The 25,516-nt window shown below is 53.4% G+C and overlaps 1 protein-coding gene across 3 annotated transcripts in view; it reads left to right on the forward strand.

The window, feature by feature from the left end:
• AK8 (adenylate kinase 8) overlaps positions 1-25,516 on the forward strand; it is a 126,863-nt gene that overhangs the window by 36,926 nt on the left and 64,421 nt on the right. For all 3 annotated transcript variants that reach the window (XM_039229429.1, XM_039229430.1, XM_039229432.1), the window contains exons 6-10: positions 5,025-5,106; positions 6,099-6,170; positions 6,868-7,068; positions 9,581-9,712; positions 17,990-18,079. In XM_039229429.1, the coding sequence (XP_039085360.1) occupies positions 5,025-5,106; positions 6,099-6,170; positions 6,868-7,068; positions 9,581-9,712; positions 17,990-18,079 (577 nt within the window). The remainder of the gene's footprint in view (positions 1-5,024; positions 5,107-6,098; positions 6,171-6,867; positions 7,069-9,580; positions 9,713-17,989; positions 18,080-25,516) is intronic.

A 25,516-nucleotide genomic window follows, 5' to 3' on the forward strand; every position in this document is an offset into this window, starting at 1 on the left:
CTTCCATCTCCAGGACGCCCCAGGACCTACACTGCCGTGGTATGGAGGCCTCGGTCACGACCCTTCCTTCCCGGGAGGGCCGACTTGGGCTCGCGTGGGGGTGACGGATCTCCATGGCTACCTTTCCCACAGAGCGTGTGCGTGCTGCCCTAAGGGGTCCCTCGGGGACCTGAGTACCTGGGTGATCATACCGTTTCCCCCCTCCCCTCGGTTGGAGAGAGCAACCCAGGTGAGCTGGAGGCCTGGGGTTCCCTTCAGAGCCCCCCCTCCACCACCACCTTCTTTTAAAAATGTCACATCCGCACCAGAATGATGCACCAGTGAGGCCAGACTAATTAGGGAGATGTTCCTCATTTTGCTACACTTTTTCTGTGTAATTGGAAGGCCCGCTTTCTCCAGCGAGAAGTCGGCGAGAGCTGTTCCCCTGAATAGTTCTAAAAGCTCTGGACCACATACTGATATCAGCTGCAATTTATGGGCGAGATGATAATGATTGCTCCGTAATGCAATATTAAACGCCGAGGTCTGTCTCGGTGCTGAGCGGAGACGGAGCTCCAACCTTCTTTCAGCTTCAAAAAGGAACTGGAAACAGTCCCCAGCCCCCGCCCTCCCCCCACCCCGCACCAGAAGAGGCGATTCCTGGGCCCCCAGCCCCTCCCCCCAGTAAAGAAAAACTAAGGGGGTCCGAATGTAGCTCAAGTTCAGAAAATGTGGGTTTGGCTTCCAGAGCCGCGAGCGGGGAGCTTGCAGACGCCGCGCCTCCCCGCTCCCGCGGTGGGCGCACATCTGTAGGTGTTTGCTCTTCCTACGAGCGGCAGCCGGGCTCCAGGCTGGCTGTAACAAGGACTTAAGGGAGCAAAAGGCTGTTAAAAAATCTTTTTTGCACTTTTGCTTCATTAGTTCTAGAAGCCAGGGTTCCGGAGGCTGAGCGCTTTCCTGCATAATTTAAGAAATTAATGAAGGCATGCCTGATTTTTTCCAACACTCTTTACTCTGTAAATTTGTTTAGTTTTTTTTTTTTTTTTTTAAGTGTCAGTGGAGGACTTTGGAACCTAAATATTTTAATATTGAAGAAATGCAGGCCCTTCTCTGGTTAGTTCCTTTTTTAGGAATACACGGTGTTGCGTAAATCAGGTGTTGTGGGTTGTAAAGGACCTTGCGTCTGAGTTCACCCCCATCGGTCCACCTGCTGACCTTCAAGCAACCAAATTCTCCTAATGACATGGGGGAGGGGGTGTCTGGGTCCCCTCCTGGGAACCAGTGTCGGAGACTGGCATCTGGGGTGACTACCTGCCCCCCCTCGCTGCTGAGTGGAGGCTCGAAGTGTTTGCTGCTTTATTTCACTTCTTCCAAAGCTCACTTTGTATCTGGACACCAGATCCGAGCCATTAAAAAGTGTGTGTGGGTGTGTATGTGTGGGTGTGTAATTCTAGACTCCAGGACTTGAAAGGGCTTTAGAAATTGTTTAATGTGAACATTGCTGAGGGACATTAAAACAGCAATTTAGACAAATAGGAAGAGAAGGTACTGATATTGTGAGACTGTCAGCTCTTCATGAATTCATCTACACATTTAATGTCATCCCAGGGGCACCCAGCTGGCTCAGTTAGTGGAGCATGTGACTCCCGATCGCAGGGTCCTGAGTTCGAGCCCCACGTTGGGCACAGAGATTACTTAAAGAAATAAATAAAAACGTAAAAAAATACTTTTTAATCTTAAAATAAGATATGTCATTCCAAAATTCTAGTAGAATTTCTTTTATTTTTTTATTAAAAATATTTTTATATTTATTTATCTTTGAGAGAGAGAGACAGAGCATGAGCAGGGGAGGGGCAGAGAGAGAGAGAGGGGAAGACACAGAATCAGAAGCAGGCTCCAGGCTCTGAGCTGTCAGCACAGAGTCCGACGCGGGGCTCAAACTCACCAACTGTGAGATCATGACCTGAGCCGAAGTCAGACACTTAACCGACAGAGCCTCTCAGGCGCCTCTCTAGTAGAATTTCTATTTTTGAACTTGCAAAGTATCTTCGCTGCTTACTTGGAAGAACAAATTTTGAAAACAAGAAAAAAAGAAGGAGGAGCAGATCCGGTTACATATAACAACATGGTCTAAATAACAGTTGCAATGGTGTGAAGGAGGGGGCGCCTGGGTGGCTTAGTTGGTTAAGCATCTGACTTCGGCTCAGGTCATGATCTTACAGTTCGTGGTCTGTGCTGACAGCTCGGAGCCTGGAGCCTGTTTCAGCTTCTGTATCTCCCTCTCTCTCTGACCCTCCCCTGCTCACACTGTCTCTCTCTCTCTCTCAGGAAAAGAAAGAAAGAAAGAGAGAGAGAGAGAGAGAGAGAGGGAGAGAGAGGGAGAGAGAAAGAGAGAGAGAAAGAGAGAGAGAGAGAAAGAAAGAAAGAAAGAAAGAAAGAAAGAAAGAAAGAAAGAAGAAAAGAAGAAAGAAGGAAAGAAACGGTGTAAAGGGGCACCCAGCTGGCTCAGTCAGCAGAGCAAGCAACTCTTGACCTCACGGGCCTAAGTTTGAGCCCACGTCAGGCGTAAAGATACTTTAAAAAATTTGCTTTAAATGGCATGAGGCTGATTCAGGAGTCTACAGGCAAGAATATGCCAGAGCCAGCATCGTATCAGCATTTCAGACGGTGACAAAAATGGTATTCAGAGGGGAAGAGATAGGCTGTTCCGTCGATGAGGTTGGGGCCGGTGGGGAGCCACAAGGAAATCTGTCCCCAGCATCATGCCAGTTTCAAAAGAAACTGTGGCTCTATTAAAGTTTTAAATGTCAAGAGTAAAATCATTTAAATGTAAAGGAAAAGTACAATTTATTATTTTTTATTTAAAAACTGTTTTTAATGTTTATTTATTTTTGAGAGAAATAGAGACAGAGTGCAAGTGGGGCAGGGGCACAGAGAGGGGGAGACACAGAATCCGAAGCAGGCTCCAGGCTCCGAGCTGTCAGCACAGAGCCCGACACAGGGCTTGAACAGACCATGAGATCATGACCTGAGCCCAAGTCAGACGTTTACCAAGACTGAGCCACCCAGGCGCCCCAAGAGAACACAATTTAAGTACAAGTGAAAATCTACCAGCCTCTGCAGTGAGGAAGGCCTCTTTGCATATCCACACAGCACCAGGTCAGGGAAAGGCACTAGTTAATTTGGCCAAAAATGTATGTGTTAAAAACAGCCCCCACCATCCAAAATTTAGAAGGTCAAAGACAACCTGCAAAAAATATTGGCAACATTGTTTGCCTCAAAGGGTCTGTGGTAGTGTTTGCCAAAATGGATTGATTCTTCTTATGTAAAGAGCTCTTGTGAATAAATGAAAGGACAAAACCCCAAGAGGAAACTCGCTATAGATAGTATGAATTGACATTTTGGAAAAGAAAAAAATTCAAATAACCAATAAACATGTGGAAGAAATATGGAGCCTCACTAATAATCAAAGAAATGTAAATTAAAGCAGCAATGGCATACTCTACCTTGCTGGACAGATACCCTCCCCCCCCCCCCCCCCCCCCCCCCCCCCCCCCCCGAGATCATGCCCAACATTGACAAAGATACAGGCAACAAGTGATCTCCTGTTGGATTCCAACAGTTGGCCAGGGCAGTTTTGTAGAGCAACATGGTGGAAGGTATCAAAAGCCACAAAAGGAAGTGTCAACTTTTAGAAATCGATTTCCAGAATGTTCTGTGTGCATCAAGATATGCTTAACAGCGTTTAAAAAAATAATAATGGTAGAAAACAGGACTGAAACTAAATCAACAATATGGGAGTGGTTAACATTTGTCAGGTCAGTTCACCTCATGCCCGGCAGCTTTGGAAACTTCCAGAAGGGGAACATTTTCTCACATGGGAAAATGTTCCGGAAATGTTTTTGCTGTATGAAAAGCACAGGCTACAAAATAGTGTGCACAGTGTGATTCTGCAGCCAGGACAACGATACCAGTCAGTGAAGGCTGGAAGGATCTCCAGCAAAGTGTCAACCGTGGCTAGTCCGGGCCAGTGGTGTTACCAGTGACTCGCGCTGCTCTTTCAGCTTTTCGGTATCCTCCACACCGTGTACAGCAATCGTGTATTTCTTTCACAGTTGGACTTACATGGTTCATAAAGATAAATGTTCTAGACCCGTTCCCTCACCATATGTACCCAGAAGGGGCAGAAGCCTGCGGGCTTTCAGCCCTGGAACAAGTTAGCTACAGAACAGAGACTCCCACTCAGTCCTCTTACTGCTGCAAGGTTTGGGGCTTCTTCTTCAGAAAAGTGGGGTTTTGTCTGGACTCAAGTGATTCATCTCCCAGGATCCCCTATCTGGGAAACTCTCTTGAAGAAATGATCCACAATGTGGAAAGAGCCGTACGCACAGAGCTGTTCATCACAGCATTATTTATGAATGATGAATAAAGAATAAAGAATAAATAAGTTATGAATAAAGAATCGTTAGCGGTTGAAATGTTCAGTCGTGGGGCCTGGTTCCTGGGGCAACACGTTGTGCCGACACCGAAAACGGTGGCCACGGAGAGGCGTGCTGATTTGAGGAAGTGCTTTGGTAGCTGTGACACATGAAGGAGAAAATCAGGACACGAAATACATACGTTGTGATTATCCTACATCACAAATGTACGATTCAGAAGGGAATGTGACGGGGCGCCTGGGCGGCTCGGTAGGATGAATGTGTGACTTTGGCTCAGGTCATGATCTCACGGTTTGCGAGTTCAAGCCCCGCGTCGGGCTTGCTGTGGTCGGTGCAGAGCCTGCTTGGGATCCTTTGTCTTCCTCTCGCTCTCTGCCCCTCCCCCACTTTCTCTCTCTCTCAAAATAAGTAAACATTAAAAAAAGAAGGGAATATAATAATATGAGAGTACTTTAAGGTGGGTGATGTGGCTTATTTGAAACATTTACTTTCTTTTGTCTTAAAAGTTCCAGGTTTTTTTAAATAACACTATTATATTCCTTCTATAATTCTAAAAAAAAATCTAAAAAGTAAAAATAGATGAGTACCTCTCAGTTCTCTGCCTAGGGCTGGATTCTGGATGGTATCCCCGAAACCCGGGAGCAGGTCCTGATGATCCAGACCCTCGGGATCACCCCCAGGCACGTCAGTGAGTAGCCCGTGACAGTCCCCAGACCTGAGAAGCGAGTGCCCTGCTCTGTGTCGCCCGCTCCCAGGGCCCACCCTCAGCCCCGCACCAGCCAGGACCCAGCAGGGAAAAGGACAGCACAGATGAATTTTATAAAGCAAAAGGCCTCTGGGGATTGCTCTTAGAAAAATGGAGTTTTAGGGCTGCCTGGGTGGCTCAGTTGGTTAAACCTCCGACTTCAGCTTAGGTCATGATCTCGCGATCTGGGAGTTCAAGCCCCGCGTCAGGCTCTGGGCTGGCGGCTCAGCCTGCTTTGGGTTCTGTGTCTCCCTCTCTCTCTGTCCCTCCCTTGCTCATGCTCTCTCCCCCTTCTCTCTCTCGAAAATGAATAAGCATTAAAACATTTTTTTTTAATAAATAAGAAAAGTGGAGTTTTGGGGCGCCTGGGTGGCTCAGTCGGTTTAGCATCCGACTTTGGCTCAGGTCATGATCTCACGATTCGTGGGTTCGAGCCCCGCGTTGGGCTCTGTGCTGACAGCCAGCTCAGAGACTGGAGCCTGCTTCAGATTCTGTGTGTGTCTCTCTCTGTGACCCTCCCCTGCTCATGCTGTCTCTCTCTTTCAGAAATAAATAAAACATTAAAAAAAATTAAGATAGGAAAAAAAAAAGAAAAATGGAGTTTAGTTTTGACCCTGGCAGTTCCTTGTTCGGGGGTCTCCCATCTGAGAAAGCCTCTACAGGAAATCATCCAAAACACGGCAAGAGCATCATCACAAAGACGTTCTTCAGGGCGTTATTCCAGTGAAGACTGTTAGATGGCATGTTCAGGTGCAGGCTGTCTGCTGGCCTGAGATCGCAGCTTCCGGGCTGGCTGCCGAGAAGACCCCTCTAAGGGACTGTCGGGGGGGGGGGGGAGGTGGCAGTGGTTAGGGTCATAGCACAGCCCGCGAGATTTGAGGGTCTGGGACCCGCTGCCCAGCCCACCAGCGGTGCTCTCTCCCTTCCCTGTCCAGTTGTGCTGAGCTCTCCAGACAGCGTCCTGATTGAGAGAAACTTGGGGAAGAGAATCGACCCTCAAACAGGAGGTATGACATCTCCACCCCCTGCCCACTCCATAGAGTTTCAGAGACGGTCAGTGACGGACGGTGGATGATGATCAGTTGGACTAACAGCCCCACCCCCCAAGTACTGAGCCCTTCTCTGCTTGGGGTGCCCACAGAGGGCCGCGTGGGGGCCACACAGGTGAGCGCAGGCTCAGAGCTGCGGGCTGGGCTAGGAGGGGAAGACACTTGGAGACGGTAAACCCGGCCCGGAGGAGTTGGAGTCCTGTCGATGTGCTGGGTCTCTAGCAGGGGCTGGGGCCCCAGGGTTTGGTGGCAGACAGACTTGGGTTTGCAGACCCTGACCCGCCCCTTTCCAGCTGCGTCACGTGGGGTGAGTTGCCCGACATCACCAAGACTCGGTTTCCTTACCTGCACACGGGGTGGCTCGTGCCTTGTGATCTGGTGGCTGCGGAGATGAGCTGGGGGTGGGGGGGCGCGTCAGAGGGCCCGACACGGAGCCTGTGCTTGCAAGTCACCGCAGCCCTTCCCGCTGTGCCGAGAACTCTCATCGTTCTGTTACTGTTTAAAGAGACATGAGAGCAGCTCCAAAGGCAAAGTGCATCCGCCCCGCCGGGTGGGCTCACAGGGGCCCCCTGGATGGCCAGCCCCCGGCCAGATGCCCTGGCGGCCTCAGCGGCCTCCAGCCAGCGACCCTAACCACGCGCCTCTCCCCTGGCAGAGATTTATCACACCACCTTCGACTGGCCCCCCGAAGCTGAAATCCAGAACCGGCTGATGGTGCCAGAGGGCATCTCGGAGCTGGAGACGGCGCGGAAGCTGCTGCAGTACCACAGGGCCATCCCCGGGATCCTCCCGGCTTACCCCAAGATCCTGAAAGTCATCAGCGCCGACCAGCCCTGCGTGGACGTCTTCTACCAGGGTAGGTACACCCAGGCGGCCGGTTTCCCAGGCCCCTGACCCTCCTTGACCCTCCCATCTCGTGTCCTTTCATGTGGCAGCGATGCCAGTGACCAGAACGTGCCTGAGACCCAGGGAGTCCAGTCACGGATGCTCCGAGTTCCCTGGGCTAATGACGCTCTGCCATCGGGCGTGGCCAGCAGATCTGACAGTGAGGGGGTGGGGCGGGAGGGACAGGGGGCAAGAAGTTTGGCCCTGGGGGTGAGGGAGAAGGAAGATAAAATTTGTAAAAATTAAAACAAGCACACAAACAGAACTTACTACCACCACAAAAACAAAAACCAAACAAACAAACAAAAGAAACTCGCAACACAACTCAGGGGTTGTGAGTCCATGTAGAGCAGGGGAAGCAGCCCCCCCCCCATGGCACTGCACTGTTGTTGCAGCAATGAGAAAGGTCCACAGAACGCACCTGATGCAGGTGCGTGCACGCGCGCAAGGGTGTGTAGAGGAGGGTGAAGGTTGTGCCCGGAGACTTTGGAGGCGGGCCCTGTGTTCACACCTCATCCCCACCACGCGTCAGCCGTGCAGTCTTCGGCAACTCTCTTGGCCTCAGTTTTGCCATCCCTAAAATGGGAACGGTGACCCTGTCTTCCTCACAGGCTTGGGTGGGGATTATGCGGGATTCTGCAAATCACGTCTCTGCAGCTGGGAGCCCAGCAGCCGGTGCAGAGAAGCGCCCAGTAAACATCAGGCGCCACTGCTGGGGGGGCTCCGCATGCTGTCTGTGAAGGCCAGGGAAAGTTAGAGTGGTCCCACCCCAGAGCAGCCGCATTATCCTTTAGCACGGTCTCCACTTCACAGTATCCCCTCCTATGCAGTGCCGGGGAAATGGCACAATAAAAATGCCAGCGCGGAGATCTAAGACACTTGACAGCCGACGATGGCCTTTGGGGGAGCATTCTCTCCAGTCTCTTTAAGAGAAGTTTTGTTTTGGGGGCGGAAGTGTCTCTGAGCTCCCTGGCCTGGCAGTCACCCCGGCCCCCACCTGCCCGAGGACCTTGCTCAACGGAGAGCCCAGGGACCGCAGCCTCGCTCCCTGAGGGGGGTCCATCGACCAGCAGGTGGATGTCTAGAAAATGTCTTTGCTTTGAAACAAGCCAGGCTGCGGACACCTTACGGGTTTGCAGTGATTTTGCGTCTCGGAAAGGTCTTCAGCCGCTGAAGGTAAACAGCCACAACGTTCATCGTATGGCACGGTTCTGAATTGACACATTAATTACTTCCAAATCGCTTAATTAAATTTAAAAGTTCAGATGATCGTTCATAAAGAATTCATGCCTGGAATTGCAAATAAAAATGTGAGTGTCTGAATATTAATTACTATTAATTAATAATGCAGACAGATACATTGAAAATTGGACTGCGGAATTCTCTCTCTGTGTTGTTGTTGTTTTTAATCTCTCTGCAGTGCATCCAGCAATCACATATTTTTAAAAAGAATAATTAGATGTTGAGACTGTCTGGGGGATCATTACTTCTAATTAACTTAGTTATTTACTGTAAATTAAGCATCATTTGTAAGCAGGCTGCTCTGCCTGGAGTGTCTGTGTGTCTCAGATGTGGTGGGTCCTAGGCAGCTCTGAGGCTGGAGGGGCCTCACCTGAATGGCCTCCAGCTTATTCTCAGGGGTGGAAAACGTTACCCCTGCCGCCGGTGTGGGGGGGTCGCCCCAGCCCTCCCCGCTGCCAGTAAAACGGGGCAAGAACGTCACGCGTCTCTCGCGGGAGTGCTGCGCCCATCGAATGAGATGGTGGCATAGAGCATTTAGCTTTGCGCTTAACATGCGCTGGTAGGTATGAGGCTGTGATGATGACGATTAGAATCACCACCTTATGACAGTCGATTAACTTATCTGTGCCTCGATTTCTAAAAGAAGAGAGGAATTGCGGCCTCTAGAATGATTGTTCCGATTAAAAAAAAATCCTACGAAGATTCGAGAGATCAAAATCCATACAATGAACGTCCCAGGGCTTCTCCTTTGCCCCCCACGCCTACCCTGGGGACATTGGTGGTTGTCACAACTGGCACCCAGTGGATGTCCCCACCCCCCTGGGCCAGGGGTGTGCCCAGAATGGCGAGAGCACGTGGCTGGCACACCCTGCTGCACCCACCCCTGCTTTCAGGGGTGGCTGGGTCCCTGAGGGCTGCGTGTTGACTCAGCCCCTTCCCAGGGCCGGATCTGTCTGAAGGCGAGACAGCCACCAGAGGGCACAGGGTGGTTGGGTCCTTGCCTGGCAGGAGGTGAGGCTGGGGAGGGAGACCCATTCTGCCGTGGGCGGCTGGGGAGCTGGCACCAGCCCTCGGGGTCAGCAGGGGCCGCGCCGCCACCCGGTGATGCCCTCCTTGGCTGCTGCACAAGGGGCTTCCGCTAGAAATCATCCCTGCCGCTAAGCACGCAAGCGCAGGTGCCGTAAGCTGGTTTCCCTTTCTTTAGGACCTGACTTCACTCTGCTCACATCCTGTCTTTCCAGCTCTGACCTATGCCCAAACCAGCCATCGATCTAATGCCCCGTTCACCCCGCGGGTGCTGCTCTGCGGGCCCGTGGGCAGTGGGAAAAGTCTGCAGGCTGCCCTACTGGCCCAGAAATACGGCCTCGTCAACGGTGAGTGCCCCGGCCGCGCCCTGTTTCCAGAACCTGCCCCTGGCCCCACCTCCCCTTCTCCCAAGCGTTACCGCCTTGTGGGGGTGGTGAGAAGGAGGTCAGTGCTGCTTCCTCTTTCTTGCTCTCGACAGTTTTCAGGTTAGTTCTGTTCTTCACAAAGAATACGGCCGTAAAAACATTAACCAGTAAGAATGCGTCCGTCCGTTGCCCAAAGAGCCGGTGTGTTTTCTAGTCGTTGTATTTTATCTCCTTGGGAGCAGTGATTTGTCCGCTCTCTGCTCCAGGGGCTCTTCGCCTGGCCCCTGCGGTTTCCCTGGAAGCCACAGCTCTTGCGTGATCTGGAGCCCTGCCACGGATTTATTTTCTCCAGTCCCGTTTGGCCCCCCCGGCCCGGGTCAGCGTGTTTACAGGCAAACAATTTCTGAACCTAGGAAAAGACTTCTTGCTCGTACAGTTTCAATAAATATTTTACCAGGAGGAGAGGAAAATACTGAAATCTGTTCTCCAGGTCAGTCCCGAGGTGGTCCCCAGGGGTCTCGGATGCTGGCCCGCCCTCTGGAGGATCAAGGCCGGAAAGGAGGTAGAAGCTGGGCAGGCATGGTGCGGCTGCCGGGAGCGTAGGGGCCGTGCTCACGGCCACTGCCACTTGTGATGAAGGCTCCGCCAGACTGAGTAAGCCCTGGTGTGAAGGGAAAGCAAGACCCGCACCCCAAATATGAAAACACGCACATAGATGTCTCCGAATTCTGCAGCCACACTGTGCAAATATCTATGTAAACAAACTTACACGAATGACCACGTACCAGCCCAGAAGGATCGAGTTTTGAACGAGAAAGCTTCTCCAGGAGGTGGCTGCCAGTATAAAATTCCAAAGCCACTGAGACTCGCCAGGGATCAGTGACAAAAATCCTACCAGAACATGAAGATTGGGAGCTGAGCGATCCTTCTGATTAGTAACGACAAGTAGTAGTAAGAGTCCTATTAGTAGCCTCGTAAAAGCAAACGGTAGTGCTCTGATTTGATGCGTATGGAAAAGGACTCTGGATGCCTTAGGATGAAAAATGCTTTTGCTTGCACCGACTTGAGAAAACAAAAAACCAAAACTGAATTATTCAGGTATTTTGTTTTACCTCTTGAAGTCTTATAATGCTGAGTTTACAGCTGTGGTTGTGGCTCCTTTTTTTAAAAAACTGATTAAAAATGTTTTATTTATTTTTGAGAGAGAAAGAAACAGAGCATAAGCAGGGGCAGAGAGAGAGGGAGACACAGAATCCAAAGCAGACTCCAGGCTCTGAGCTGTCAGCACAGAGCCTGACGCGGGGCTCGAACCCACAAACCGTGAGATCGTAACCTGAGCCGAAGTTGGATGCTTAACCGACTGGGCCCCCAGGTGCCCCTATAGCTGTGGCTTCTTTGGGAGAGTGAGCACCAGTCTGTTGGCCGCTGCCCCCACATGTTTGTCGAGGGATCGGTCGTACGAAGGGCTGGAACACGGGCAGTGAGAAGAGCATGATCGTCCAAGGGCGGCTCCAAAAGCCTCAACAGCGATACTGTGATATAGTGCCAGGCCTTACGGATATCATCACTGTGCCCTATTTTGTTTACACACAGTCATTCAAGAAAAGTGTATTTAAATTCACCTTGCTTCCCACACACCAATCATGAAACATGAAATTATAGGCCTAGATTTTCCCCAAAACTGAAAATAGGAGAAAGCTCATCATTTTCTGTTTTGTAGCTAAAGAGCCACGTGGGGCCCTTTTCAGGTCACCCAGTAACTCAGAAAGTTCACATTTCTCAAAGGCGTTCTTGGTAAGTTACAGGACATCACGAGGCCCATCTGCATCCAGGGCTCAGGGAACTGCGGGTGCCCCTGCGGCCACCCCCTGGCTCTGCTCTCATCTCCCCATTTACGGACCCTTCAGTAAACAGTTGTGGGCAAACAGCTCTGAACAAGCAAACAAACCAACATTCACTCCCATAAGGTTGATTGGAACGCTCGTGTTTACAATTGGTGAGAGTATAAAAAGGCACAACCTTTGGAATGACAAGGGCACCGTTGGTTTGTATGTGAACCGTGTATTTGAATCCTCTGGCCCGGCGACTTCGCTCCATGAGTTTTATTCTGCCAAATCACTCAGATGCCAAGGAAGAGATGGGAGGGCACACAATGAAAATAGAGGCCACCCCGAACTCTGTTAGTAAGAGGAGTAATTGAGTAAGCTGTAGGAAACCCATACACTGAAGCATTAATTATTTAATTACTAATCAAAGCTAAGGGGCATATATATTTCGTGATGTATTGTCGAATAGGGGGCAGAGAGCCAGGCATCCAACAGTTTCAGGGGAACGATCTCCTTTCTGTTTGCAAGGCGTGTTAGTGTACGCTCAGAACAAATCAGAAGGAACATCTGTACATCAAACTGGCTGTGCCCGTGCAGTGGCATATTCTAGAAGTCTGATCTTTTTTCTTTTTGCAGCGAGCATGAATTTTCTAACCAGAGACAACCATGAAGAATTTTATTAAAATATCATAATCGTCCCCATTGAGTGCCTGCTGTACGCAGTGTGCTTTATTGGGCACGCAGACAGGGAAGACGTAGAAAGAACCAGAGAGGAACGTATGGCTCTGGGTGCAGGCCAGGCTCGGGGAGGGGAGCAAGTAAGGTGAAACGGAGCTTGTCACCACATAGTTCCAGGTCTGACTGTGTCCCCAGCCTTGGTGCTGGGAGCCGTTAGGAGAGGGCAGATTATTACAGGGTTTCCTTCGTAGGACATTGTGAAGCAAGGCAGGGGCTTTAAACCATTCTTTCCTAGTACAAGCACTGAACACTACACATTGTCCTCTAAACGCTTCTTTGGCTGCATCTCACAGGTTTTTAATGCGTTGTGTTTTATCATTTGGTTCAAAACGTTTTCTTATCTGCCTTGGGATTTCTTTTTTGACTTATGTGTAATGTAGAAGTGTATTGCCTAATTTCCAAATATTTGGGAGTTTTTCAGGTTTGGGGCAGGAGTATCGATTTCTAATTTCGTGTTCGAAGAACCTCCCTTGTCCGATTTCAGTCCTTTGAAATGCACTGATACTTTTTTATGGCGCTAGAAGAGAATATGTAATCTCTCTTCTGTAGAAGGTAGTGCTCCACAAATGTCAGTTAAGAGAAGATGTTTGACAGTGTTGCTCAGTTCTTCTGTGTCCTTCATAATTGCTCACTACCATTAGTTACCAAAAGAGCTATGTTCAAATCTCCATCTCCGACTGTGGATGAGTCTACTGCTCTGCCAGACTCTCTGCTACGTGTCATTTGAAGTTCCCTTCCTGGGAGCATGTACACTGAGGACTGCTGTGTCTTCTCCTCCTCCTCCTTCTTTTTTAAAGATAATTTTTAAAATTTATCTTTTTTAAAAGTGTTGATTTTTGAGAGAGAGAGTGCCATGTGAACAGGGGAAGAGAGAAAGAAAGGGAGACAGAGGAGCCAAAGTGGGCTCTGTGCTGACAGCAAAGAGCCCGACGCGGGGCTTGAACCCACAAGCTGTGAGATCACGACCTGAGCCGACGTCATACACTTAAGTGACTGAGCCCCCCGGGCACCCCCTGCTGTGTCTTCTTGCTGACCTGACCCCTGTATGGTTCAGAGACACTCCACTCCCTCTCTCGTAACACCCACCTTCTTGGTGTCTATCATCTGATGGTAACATGGCCACTCTCTCACGATTAGTGTCTGTACGGCATATATTCTTTTCTCTTGTGATTTTTTCAAATGTTTGTTTATGTGTGAGAGAGATAGAGCAAGAGCAGGGGAGGAGCAGAGAGAGAGAGGGAGACACAGAATCCAAAGCAGGCTCCAGGCTCCGAGCTGTCAGCACAGAGCCCAATGCGGGGCTCGAATTCACAAACCGTGAGATCAGGACCTGAGCCGAAGTCAGACGCTCAACCGACTGAGCCACACGGGCCCTTTTCTTTTAAATCATCTGTGTCTTCTATCCTAAATAGGTGTCTCATACACAACATATAATTGGGTCTTGCTTTTTTTTTTTTTTTTTTTAATGCAGTCTTACATTTTCTGCCTTTTAATTGAAGTGTTCAGTACATCTCCATTTTCAGTGTTTTCAGTGTGGTTTGAAGCCTCCTGTCCTGGGTGTTTTGTCTTCTGTTACCTCGTCTTTATTCCTGCTTTCCTGCCAACTGCTTTTTAGGAATCCGTTTCATTTCCTCTGTTGCCTCTTTAGCTATATGCCTCTGCTTTCTTTGGTTCACGGCTGCTCTAGGGGTCACCTGGCATCATTCACTTACTGCAGTCCCGCCTTGAATGAATACTCTACCTCTTTGTGTATCACACAAGGACCCACACTGCTGTATTTTTGTTCACCTTGCTTCTGTCCTTAGTGCGATTGTTTTTTTGTTTTTTGTTTGGTTTTGTTTTGTGGTTTGTGTGTGTGTGTGTCGTACATTCTACTTCTCCATGTTATAAACTCTACAGCATATTGTAATTATTTTCGCTTGGGTCATTGGGTTTCTTTCTTTTTCTTTTTAAACGAAGACATGAAGGGGAAAGGCTTCATGCTCACACATATCAACGCTTTTTTGTTTAGATCTAAATTTCCACCCGCTATCACTGTGTTTCCCCCTAAAGAACTTCCTTTAACATTTCTTGTAGTGCAAGTCCACTGGCGACACATTCTGCTTTCATCTGTCTGGAAACGTCTGTGTTGCACCTTCATTCTTGAAGGATGTTTCTGGTGCACAGAGAAATCTATGCTGACAGGCTTTTCTCCCCGCACTTTACACGCGGCATTCCGTTGTCTTCCGGCCCGCGTTGCCTCGGATGAGAACTTGGGTTATTTTTATCATCGTTCCCCCATGTATCGCGCATCTCCCCCCGCCCGGCTGCTCTCGCTGGTTTCTCTTTGTCTTTGCTTTTCAGAAGCTTAACTGCGATGTATCAAGGTGTGGTTTACCTTGGGTTGATCCTGGCTGGGTCTCAGAGAATCTCCGATCCGTGAATTGGTGTTTTTCATCAAATTTTGAAATCGTTTTTCATCAGACTTTGAAATTCTCTTGCCATTATTTTCTCAAATATGTTTTTCTGCCTCTCTGTGTCCCACCCCCTCCTGCGCTCCCTCCCCCCTCCCTTTATGGAACTCTGTCTGCGAGTACATGACGACGCTGACTGATACCACCCTCCAGGCCTCTGAGGTTCTAGTCTTTTTTTCCAAGCCCCCTTTACCTCCCCTTTGCTGTAGTCTGGATACTTTATGGCCTGTATTCCTGTCCTCAGCTTCATGGATCACAGCCTCTCTGGTGATGTTTTCCATTTAAGATACTGAAGTTTCTAGTTTCTAGAATTTGTGTCTGGCTCTTTTATATAGTTTCCAATTCCCTGCTGAGATTCCGCAGCTGCTCGCCCATTTTAACTGTCTTTCCCTTTACGATGTTGGACGTATTAACGAGAGCTGTTTTTAGCTCTCGCGTGCCTATTCTCACACCCACGTCATCTCTTGATCTGATTCTATAGCCCGTTTTCTCTCTTTGTAAGGGTCACCCTTCCCTCATTGCTGGATTTTTGCATCTCAAGTGGTGTTTTATTAGACGCTAGACATTGTGATTCTTCCATTGCTGGGAGCCTGGGTTGGATGTCCTTCTTTAAGAATAGTAAGTTCGGAGTTGAGTGCTAGGGGCGCCTGGGTGGCTCAGTCGGTTAAGCTTCAGACTTCGGCTCGGGTCATGATCTCTCGGTTCGTGGGTTCAAGCCCCATGTCAGGCTCTGTGCTGACAGCTCAGAGCCTGGAGCCTGCTTTGGATTCTGTGTCTTCCCCTCTCTCTCAAAAATAAACATTTTTTAAAAATGAAAAAAAAAAGAATAGTGAGTTAAGAGTTGAGAGCTTGGGGCGTCTGGGGGGCTCAGTCAGTTGAGTGTCCAACTCTGGATTGGGGCTTAGGTCATGATCCCCGGGTCATGGGCTCAAGCCCCACATCAGGCTCACCGCTGAGTATGGAGCCTGCTTGGGATTCTTTCTGTGCCCCTCCCCCCAGCTCTCTCTGAAAAAAAAAATTAGTTAAAAATTAAAAAAAAAAAAAGTTGAGTGCTAATAGCAGTTAATTTACTATGGGATCCATTTGATCCCATGGAGGCTTTTAGTTTTTGTTCAAGTGAGCCCCAAGTGTGCACCCTCTTGGGCTCCCGCACCCCCACACCCAGAATCTCAGCTGATGGGGCGCCAGGCACGCTCGCACTGGCTGTCAGAGCACCAGCGTCTCCCTGCTTCTCCCTTGGCTTACGACCCCCCCAGGGGGCTTTTCTCTGCCAGCCCTGGGGGGGGGGTGGGTTCTCACCTGCCACGTGTGCCGCTTTGCGCTGAGCCAAGACCACAGTGAAGCCCCATGGGGATTTCTGAATCCACTCCTCTGCACGGCTCCCTTCTCCCCATCATCCTGTTCCCCCAGCTCCAGTCCTCAGGCCAGTCTTTGCTTCCCACTGCGTGCGGGCTCCCTCGCTCCCGTGCCGTTGTCTGGGAAGCGCCTGTAAGTAGGGATCAAGGTGAAGGTGGGACTCCCCTCGGGTGTCCCCCTTCTCTCAAGGTTCACAGCCCTGTGAGGTCGGCAGCCTGACGCCCGAAAAGAGTCATTTCACGTCCTTCGCTCAGGGTAATAGGCTTCTGTGGCAGGAGGTACATACAGCGTCGCTCAGTCCTTCCTGGCCAGAGCTGGAAGCTAAGCGGGAGTCCGATGTCACACAGACCTGGGTTTGAATCCCAGCTCGGCTGCTTAGTGGTTCTGCGGCCTAGGACGGTTTGCCCCACCTCCTCGCAAACCAAGCACACTGCTTGGAACGTGGAAAGGTCTCGGAAAGGTCTTTGTCATCACCCATGTTCCCTTAGTGAGTGACACTGCCAGCCACTATGCATACGGTCACTGCTGTCCTTCACGTGGCAAATTAAGCACGTTGTCACTGAGGATAAACCTTTGGTGATGGATGTTGCCTTAAACACTCTCCTTTCTCAGTTCGTTTTAGGGGGTGTTTTTGGTACCATAATTTTAATGTTTATTTATTTTTTATTGTTTATTTTTTAATGTTTATTTATTTTTGAGAGAGAGAGAGAGTATGAGTGAGGGAGGGGCAGAGAGAGAGGGAGACACAGAAGCCGAAGCAGCTCCAGGCTCTGAGCTGTCAGCACAGAACCCCACATGGGGCTCGAACTCAGTAACCACGAGATCATGAGCTAAGCTGAAGTCGGATGCTTAACCAACTGGGCCCCCCAGGCGCCACTGGTTTCTTTAATATATGATGAAAACGCCTTGGTCTTGAACTTAAGAAAAGCAAGACTGTGCAGCCAACCCCTCACGGAAACGTAGCTGAACCTTCCAGCTCTGCCTCTGAAGGGCCCAAGGCCAAGGACAGCATAGACCGTCGATGCCACACTTGCCCACTGGCACCCTGAGTGTTGGCCATGCGTGGCTGGGGTCCGGGGACACGATATATGTCCACAGAGAGTTAGCGGCTGCTGGCCAGGCCCCCCAGCGTGCCGCCTTAGCTGTGAGTGCATCCATCCCTCATGTAAACGCAGCTGCCACCGCGTGGAGCCTCACCCGCGTGACAGCGGTGTGGACACGCACATCCAGGCGCTGTCCACCTGGACAGGACTCCTCAGCCCCGGCTGGAGTCCCAGTCAGGACCCCGTGCCTGCCCGAGGCCCGGTGGGAGCTCCCCTGGTGGCCGTGTGCCATCAATGTGCTCCCTGCACCGACAGTTTTCCTTCCTTCTTTTTTTTTTTTTAATTTAAAAAATATATTTATTTAATTTTGAGAGAGAGAGAGAGAGGGTGCTGGGGTGGGGGGACAGAGCGTGAGCAGGGGAGGGTCAGAGAGAGAGGGAGACAGAATCGGAAACAGGCTCCAGGCTCTGAACTGTCAGCACAGAGCCCGACGCGGGGCTCGAACCCACGAACCGCGAGATCATGACCTGAGCCGAAGTTGGACGCTCAACAGACTGAGCCCCCCAGGCGCCCCTGCACCGTCCATTTTCACTCTATTCTCTGCCACACACACGCCTTTTCATTCCGAGCCGGCCTCCTTGGCTTCTTCTTTATTCCCCAGATCCTTTTTGATATTTCCTCTCACTTGGACACACACCCACACTCAGGGAAAAAAACCCTTTTGTATTTTTTTTCAGTGACCTTTCTTTCCCCCCCAGCAGGCAGCACCAGGGCTTCTTTTTTTCCTCATTCTTCCTTCTGTTTAAAATTTCATGGGTGTCTTTCCGTTCCTCTCTCCTCCAGTCCACTGTGGGCAACTGTTGAAAGAGGCCGTAGCAGATGAGTCGAAATTCGGCGAGCTCATCCAGCCCTGTTTTCAAAAGGAGATCGCAGGTAAGCCATGCTCTCCCCAACTGCCACAGCCTTACGGGCTCGGGGGGGCACATCGCGCCCTGTGAGGCTCATGAGCACCGGGGGGCTCAGCCTTGGGAAGGCAGCTGTGAAATGCGAGTTGGGCTCTCCTGTCAGCAGAGGCTCTGTGTTCGCTCGCTGGCCGGGCCCTAGGCTTCCAGCCCCGTCCCGTTTTGGGGGGGGGGGGGTGGTTTGTGGACACGATGTGTTATTCCTGGAGGTTCAGGGTGTTTCTGTTTCTTGAGAACGGATGCTTTTTCGTAACTGATAATGCTTTAGATCGAGAGCCACGAGAGGCCACGGAGCTGCCCACAGCCCTTCTTGCTGTGGCCACACAAAAATACTGCGGGTACATATTCTCATTTAGGCAGAAGTCAAAAGCCAGAAGGTTCAGGCAGCTTTGCAGATCGAAGGGTCCACTGGCCACCAGACCTCGGGGGCTTTGAGGAGGGAGGCTGGGCCACGTCATCCTTCCAGATCCTTCTGTGATGTACCATCTGAAAGCATTCTCGGTCAGCCCCCAGCAAGGGCACCTCTGAGATCATTCCGGCTCAATTTCCTGAGCCCAAAACGATCCGCGAGGCCACGTGGCCAGTTCTCATCTGAGCTCCTCGGGACCTGGCGTCCGCCCCCTCCCCGCCCCCCCCCCCCGAAGCGGGCATTCCCCGCTCCCACATCTTCCTCCCCTGCGCGAGGTGCCGTCACCCAAGTGTGATGTGAGCACGTACTTGTGAGGAAAACTAGAACGAAAGCTGCCCTTGGGGGAGGGTGTGTGTTGATGAGGACGCCCTCCTGGCAGAGTGCTCACTGCGTTCCCACGCCTTCTGGGCAGAGCAGATACGGGGGGGGGGGGGGGGGGGCACAGGCAGCTTGACCCTGACCATCAGTGGGGGGTGGGGGGTGCCCCGCGACTCCGTCTTGCCTGGCTCTTCCAGACCCCCCTTTAGAAGATGCTCCGGTCCCCAGGGTGAGGTTCAGGTGAGGAGGGATCACACCCTTTGGACACAGTGATACGCGTAGGGAGGGAGGTCAACAAGCGAGTCTGTTCGTTCCCACGACCGTCCGCTGGGTGTGAATCGAATGTGGTGGAAGCAGGAAGCCCCAGGAGGTGTGAGCGTTGGCGCCTCCCGCTGGTTCGGATCCCCAAGCCGCCCCTGGGAGCCCCGCAGCCCTTGTCAGAGCCCGAGGCCTCTCAGTGGTGAGATGGGGACCGGGGTCCCAGCTCACAGGGGTCCCGTGGAGACGGGACGTGGTGCGCACACAGTGCCCGGCAGGCGGGCTGTCGGAGAGTCGGGGCGCACGCAGCACCACCGGAGGGCCCGGCACGCTCGAGCTTGGTCTCCCTCCAGCCACGCCACGTCCCATCCACCGGGGTGGCTGCTGCTGGCTCTTAGCACCGTAAAGAACGTTTGTCCAGTGTGTGGGTGAATGTAGGGAGCTAATATATTTATATCACTTTATTTATTTTTAAAGTTTATTTATTTGTTTTGAGCTGTCAGCACAGAGCCCAACGCGGGGCTCAAACTCATGAACCGCGAGATCATGACCTGAGCTGAAGTCAAGGCTCAACCAACTGAGCCCCCCAGGCGCCTCTAAGCTTAGCGGTTTTCAACAGCACCCATTTATCACCCCACAGTTGTGGAGGTCACAAGTCCAGGCGCCAGGGTGTGATGGGGCCGCGATTCCTCCAGAGGCTCTCGGGAGAGCCTGTTTGCGGCCACGTGGGCTCCCAGAGGCCTTGCCTCGGTCCTGGCAGCCAGCCCTGGGGCACGTTCTGACCCCTCGCTCCCCGAACACTGAAAAAAAACCCTGGTGGGCAAGAGGCAGAATTGTTGTTTGTCTCGGGGGGTTTTGGTGAGCCCCAAGGAGCCTGAGGGCGCCTGTCCCTGTAAAGCCAGGGGCACCGGTGGCCTCGGCGCTCAAGGCTCTGCCCGTCACCGTCGATGTGGACGTGCCACTCTGAGCTTCTGCACTTACTGCCGCATTGAAGACACGACAGCCACCACCTTCATGTCCCTAACAGAAGGAACAGATTCTGGCATTTCACTCGCCCCGCCCCGATCTCACAGGGATAACAGAGAGGGTTTACCCTCGTCACCACCAACCGGTGTCCTCACGGGCCGAGCGGAAGCTGCAGGCACAGCCATGCCCACACGCTGCCCCCCTTCCCCTGGGCTGGCACAGCAGCGGGGCGGGGGCCACAGGCTGGAACAGGAAGACAGTGGAAATGATTCTGACCGAACTTGGGTTTGAAGGGAAGGTCACGCTGGGCACGGAGGCTCCACTTGGCCAACCACAGCCTGGCCTCTCTGCCAATCAGCGCGCTGGCAGCGCGGCCGACACCCTGTGGCCGAGTCCAGGCTTGGCCGTCTGGGCCTCGGGGGCAGGTCACCCCCCTGCACGCTGACTTCTGAGCCCAGTGGAGGGGAGTGACCCAGAATTCTCTGGGGGCATCGGGTGGAGGACGTGGCAGGGCCGTGAGGCCTTCCTGACACAGCTTCCCCGGTCCAGGTGGGGGGACGAGCCCGTGGAGATGCCTCATCCCGAGAAATGGCCCAGCCCTGGTGGTGGGAAGGGGCGACTGGCGGACTGAGTGCAGGCGGGAGGGGGCGGCACAGGGGGACGAGGGCTGGCCAGCTGGAGGGGTGGAGCCGGTCCAACGAATGCGTCTCCTCCCTGGGGAAGAGTGAGGCGCGGGGCAGGGGCTCCGGGAGGGAGCGGGATTCCTCCCCCAGGTGCTGCCCCGGGCTCCGGAGGTGTCCCCTCCAGACTGGGAGCAGCGAGGCGTGTCCCCCAACACTTGCGACCTGTCGGCAGAGTTCTGGCAACGGAGAGCACCCGGCCACTCCGCCGCGTGTTCTCACGTGTGACATCCAGAGGGTTCAGCCAGCTCAGCCAGCGGGGCGGGGACTCCTGCGAGGGCTCAGAGGCCTCATCACCCCGGGGCACAGCTGGCAGATGTCACCGGCAGATGTCACCAGCAGATGTCACCGGCAGAGCAATCCCACCACGCAGCCGCCCCGCCGTGGAAAGCCACCCGCCGCCCCGCACACCAGGCAGTGCCCCTCCGGGCACCACACCGCCTGGCACTGGGGGCCCTGTGCTCCTGCCACCACCCCGCCCTCCCGTCTCTGGCCGGGACCCCCCGCCGTCGCAGCCTCTCGCCCTCTCCCCGCTCACCTTGGCGCTCCAAGGCCCTGAGACAGGCAGCTGTGTGATTGTGGCGCTTCTCGGCCACCCTCGCGGTCACCGTCACCACCGTCGCCAGCGCAGCTGAGTGGATCCAGATGTCACCTTCCACCTTCCCCCCTGGAGCCGCTTCCTCAACCGCCCCCCTTCCGCCCCGCGGGGCCTCATGATGCGACGTCCCAGACGTGACCTCTGCAGACTCGGTCGTGTGCTCCTTTGTCCTCACAGGTGCTGCCAACACCTCCTCCTCTTGAATCAGCCGCAAAATTAATAAGTGTTGTTTTCCCCATGTTTCCACATTTACTGGGCAGAGGACCCCAGGGGCCTATCAGAGCCTGGCCGAAATCTCTTGATCCTAGGCTCTAGGCGACCGCGCCGCGGACGGAGGGCTGGGGGGCTGCTGCTTCGCTGTCCGGGCCCCTGACCTCCTAAACTCACTCCGACTCCAGCTGCAGCCGACAGAACACGTGTGTCCCCCAGGGTCTGGGCTCCTAACGCAGGCACCTCCGTCCCAGGCAACGGGCACGCGGTTGGGCCTTCAATCACGCAGGCTTAGCTGCCGGCAAGCTCCTGTCCCTTGGACGCGGGGACGAAACAAGTGAAAACTATTCCGGGAGGGGGAATCCGTTCTCAGCTGTTTATAAACCGCTTAAAATTAGATGGTCGGCGCGGGTGGGTTCCGTGGGCAGCGCGGTCGATGCCAGCACGTGCCTACGTCCTTCTGTCCCCGAAGCCAGGCCAGGAGCTACTGCGTCTCAGCTCCGCCTGGACCGTCGGTGGCTCGCAGCGGTCGCCACCTCCCATGAGGTGCTCAGCCCCTTTCCCTGCGGCTCCATGCCCACCAAAGGGTCTTCTGGAAGGCGGGGCTTCATAATTCTGAGCCCAGAGCGTCTCCAGGGAGGCACTAATTCTGCCTTTGCCCATCGGAATGTCTGGGTGGTCTGGTTCTCCAGTTTTCCCTTAACGCGAGAGCCAACCTTCCTCCCCGGCCTCAACTCTTGGCCTCAGAAAGAAGTCTGCTCGGCTCTCTTTGTATCCCCTCCCTCAGGTAACTGAGCCCGAACTTACGGCCCACAGGCTGTCGGTGGTGGATCCAGCCCCATTGCTGATCGCTGGGTCTAATTAGCACTACGGCACCGTCTCTGGTTCAGAAGGGTCGCCTTCTACCCGGTTCTGGTAATTGTTTCCTTTCTTGAACGTCGCTTGGGCTTTCTCTGGAGAACAGCTACCCAGGGAAGGCATTACAAACAGCCAAGGGCGTATCTTGTTCTTGTTGCCTTAAGTCTTTGCTCTAAGTGTGTGAGCCGTTTGCCTCGATCCAACCGCACTGCCCTGGGGACATGTTGGGACTGTCAGGTCAGGGGACTGCTGGCGAGGGCACGTCCCCAGCCGGGGCAATGGAGGCAGCCTCTAGTCTCTTAAAGGAGGGCACGGACAACTGCGCCTTCCAGAACCTGCCAGCAGGCCTGGTGGCCAAATTCCAATGGGCCCCTAACTCCCTGTCACTGCCCCACGCCGCGGCGCCTCCAGCAGCTAAAGCAGCTCAGCTATCGGAAGGCCCAGGTCCCTTGATCCCACGCCAGACGTACACTGACTTCCGGATGAGAAGACAGCCAGCCATATAATTGGTGTAACAACGTTCCCCCCAGAGCGCCCGTCCTGATGCGCAGGAAAGGGGACGTGGAGGTCAGGTCATCACCGAGTGTGCCCTCTGCCCCCGCCCACCGCCCTCCCGTGCCCTGAATGTCGCCGTCCGGAGAAGGTCCCTCCCGGCCTTACGGAATCCTGGCAGAGTCAGGAGGTTTGGGGGCGACTCGAGGCTCATCTGCACCCCTTCTGGAGGCGAGACCTCGCCACGCAAACGCGTGCACGCACACGCGCACACACACACACACACACACACACACGCACGCACGAGCCCAACCAGCGCCAAACCGGCGGGTGCGCGAGTGTTTGCACGAGCCTTCTGCAGGTCCGCCTCCTCCGGGGGGGCCCCTGCGGATCAGAGCTCCCACCGAACCGCCACCCCCTTTTAGGGGGGAATTAATATTCTTATCACTAAATGCACACGAAAGGCTCGACAATAGACCAGCTTTTCCCTTTTGTTAAAAAACTTGCAAGGACTCGCCGAGTTGAAAGACCAAGTAAACCTTCCCGTCTGAGGAGGTAAGCGGGCCCGGGTTGCTTGTTGTTGCTCGGCGGAGCCGGGGCGGGATGCACGCCCGCCTCGGTGCGGAGGGGAGGCCCGAGGGACCTCGGCCCGGCTGCGAGGAGGGCTTTGCACGCGGCGTGTTTGTACGAGTGCGAGGCAGCGCGCGGCTCTCTAAATAATTTACCAGTTGATTAATAGACTCACAGGGGTATAATTAGAAGAGGAAGAGACGGTGGGCACAGTAACCGGCATGGCGCTCGGGGGAACAGGAGCCTTTATTTTTTTAAAGAAACTTTCTAGGGTGCTGGGCGTTTGAAGACAAGTTAGGAAGAGCTCAGCGCCTCATCTCTTTTGAAGTGGAAATAGGACAGTTTGAATCCGTCGAGTTTAATTTTTCACAAGCTTTAGGGGCCCCGCAGTGCAACTCCCTTTTTATTATTGAAAAAAACACTCTACATTTTTCTTTCATTTCTCTACACACACACGCGCGCGCGCACACACACACACACACACACACACGCCCACGCGCGCATGCACGCAGTCCGGGCGGTAAGTAATAAACACATTAATTTACTCCCTTCTTCAGCGTGTGTTTTATTCGCTTCACCTCCCCCGGATGTGTCCCCGCACGGCCCTCCCGCACCCCCACCCAGGGCTCCCGCCTTGCAGGCTGCCGATGGGGTGATTAATGGACACCCCCTCTCATTTATGCATTTTAAAGGAGCCCTCACCTCGGTCTGACAATGCTTTTGAAGTAGCTCCTTTTTTCAAGTCAAACTTTGGGCTTTTCCGCTGGGACCCCTACAAAGGTTTCCGTATGGAAAGTAGGTAGGAGCCTTTCTCAGCCTGGACTGAGCCGAGGCCAAGAGAGCTCAGCAGAACAGCTGGTCTCAAAGTGGCAGCGGCATCCGAGGCCAGGGGGCCCGTCAGTGAGGACGGTTCTAGAAAAGGCGGCCGGCACCCCCCATTTATCAACAGGTTCGTGCCCCGAGAGGGTCCAGCTCTCTGCTGTTGTTGTTTTTAAACTTGATTTTCATCTCAGACGTGTGCATTGGCGCTCTACGTCACTAAACTGATGCCTGGCCAGGACGGCCTCACAAGGCTTGTCACCCAAAGGTCGAAAAGCTTTTGGTTCGATGGCCAGCGCAGTGGGGGACACACCCGTGCACCCGTTCGGCGAAACCTCTCCCCCTGCCAGGAGCGGGGCTCATCGAGTGCCCCCCGCTGTGTCACCGAGTGGGGCGGCCGCAGGTGTCTCCCAGCCAGTGCGGGTATGTGCCGGGCAGCCTGATGACAAAACGAAGTGAAACAAAACCCAGACGATGTCTGCGAAGTCTGCGGTGAGCCCAGAAGTGCACGGTGCCCTTCTCACTCTGACTAGAGCTTCTGGAAGCGTTTCCCCTCCACGGGCAGCCCCGGTGGCTTCCAACCCACTCAGCTGTGAAATCGTCTGCGACAGGCCAGACCCCGAGGCCCCAGGCTTCTCCAGCCAGGAGACCTCCCGGTATAGCCGTCCGGGCGGCCGCTCACACCCCCGAGGCGGGTGCAGCTCGAAGCCCCTTTCCCCCTCGGGCTGTCCTCAATGGGGAGCTGCCACCAGCTTCTTTCTCCTCGGGCCGAGTGGGGCCTGAGGTGTCCGTAGTGGGGGGAGGCGGCTGCTTCTAGTGACCTTCTGTGGGTCCCCCACTCTGGACTGTTTCCGCATCCCTGAAGCAGGACGCTTGCTGGGGTTTGTCACGTCAGCCAGAAGGTGGGCTGAGGCGTCCCCGTGGGGAGCTTGGCACCGCCGTGATAGATGAGGGATGCGCCAGGCCCACTGCTCCGGCCCCACCCCTGTCTACCTGCTCTGCTGGGGAGAGGGCAGAGGGGCAGGGGGCGGGAAGCTGGCTCGGGGTAGGCAGGGGTGGGTGGGGTGGGGGCAGAGGGGCGGGGGTGAGAGACGATGGATGAGTGGGGGGTCCAGGGGAGGTGGCAGGGGAAGTGAGAGACCCCTTTCTCCTCACCTGCCACCTCAGACCTTGACTGCACACATCTGATTTACCCCCTTTGATCTCGGCTGCCAGCAGAGATCTGATCTC

The sequence above is a fragment of the Hyaena hyaena genome, unplaced genomic scaffold, assembly GCF_003009895.1.
Source record: "Hyaena hyaena isolate Hyena2069 unplaced genomic scaffold, ASM300989v1 scaffold_38, whole genome shotgun sequence".
In the NCBI taxonomy this organism is placed as follows: Eukaryota; Metazoa; Chordata; class Mammalia; order Carnivora; family Hyaenidae; genus Hyaena; species Hyaena hyaena.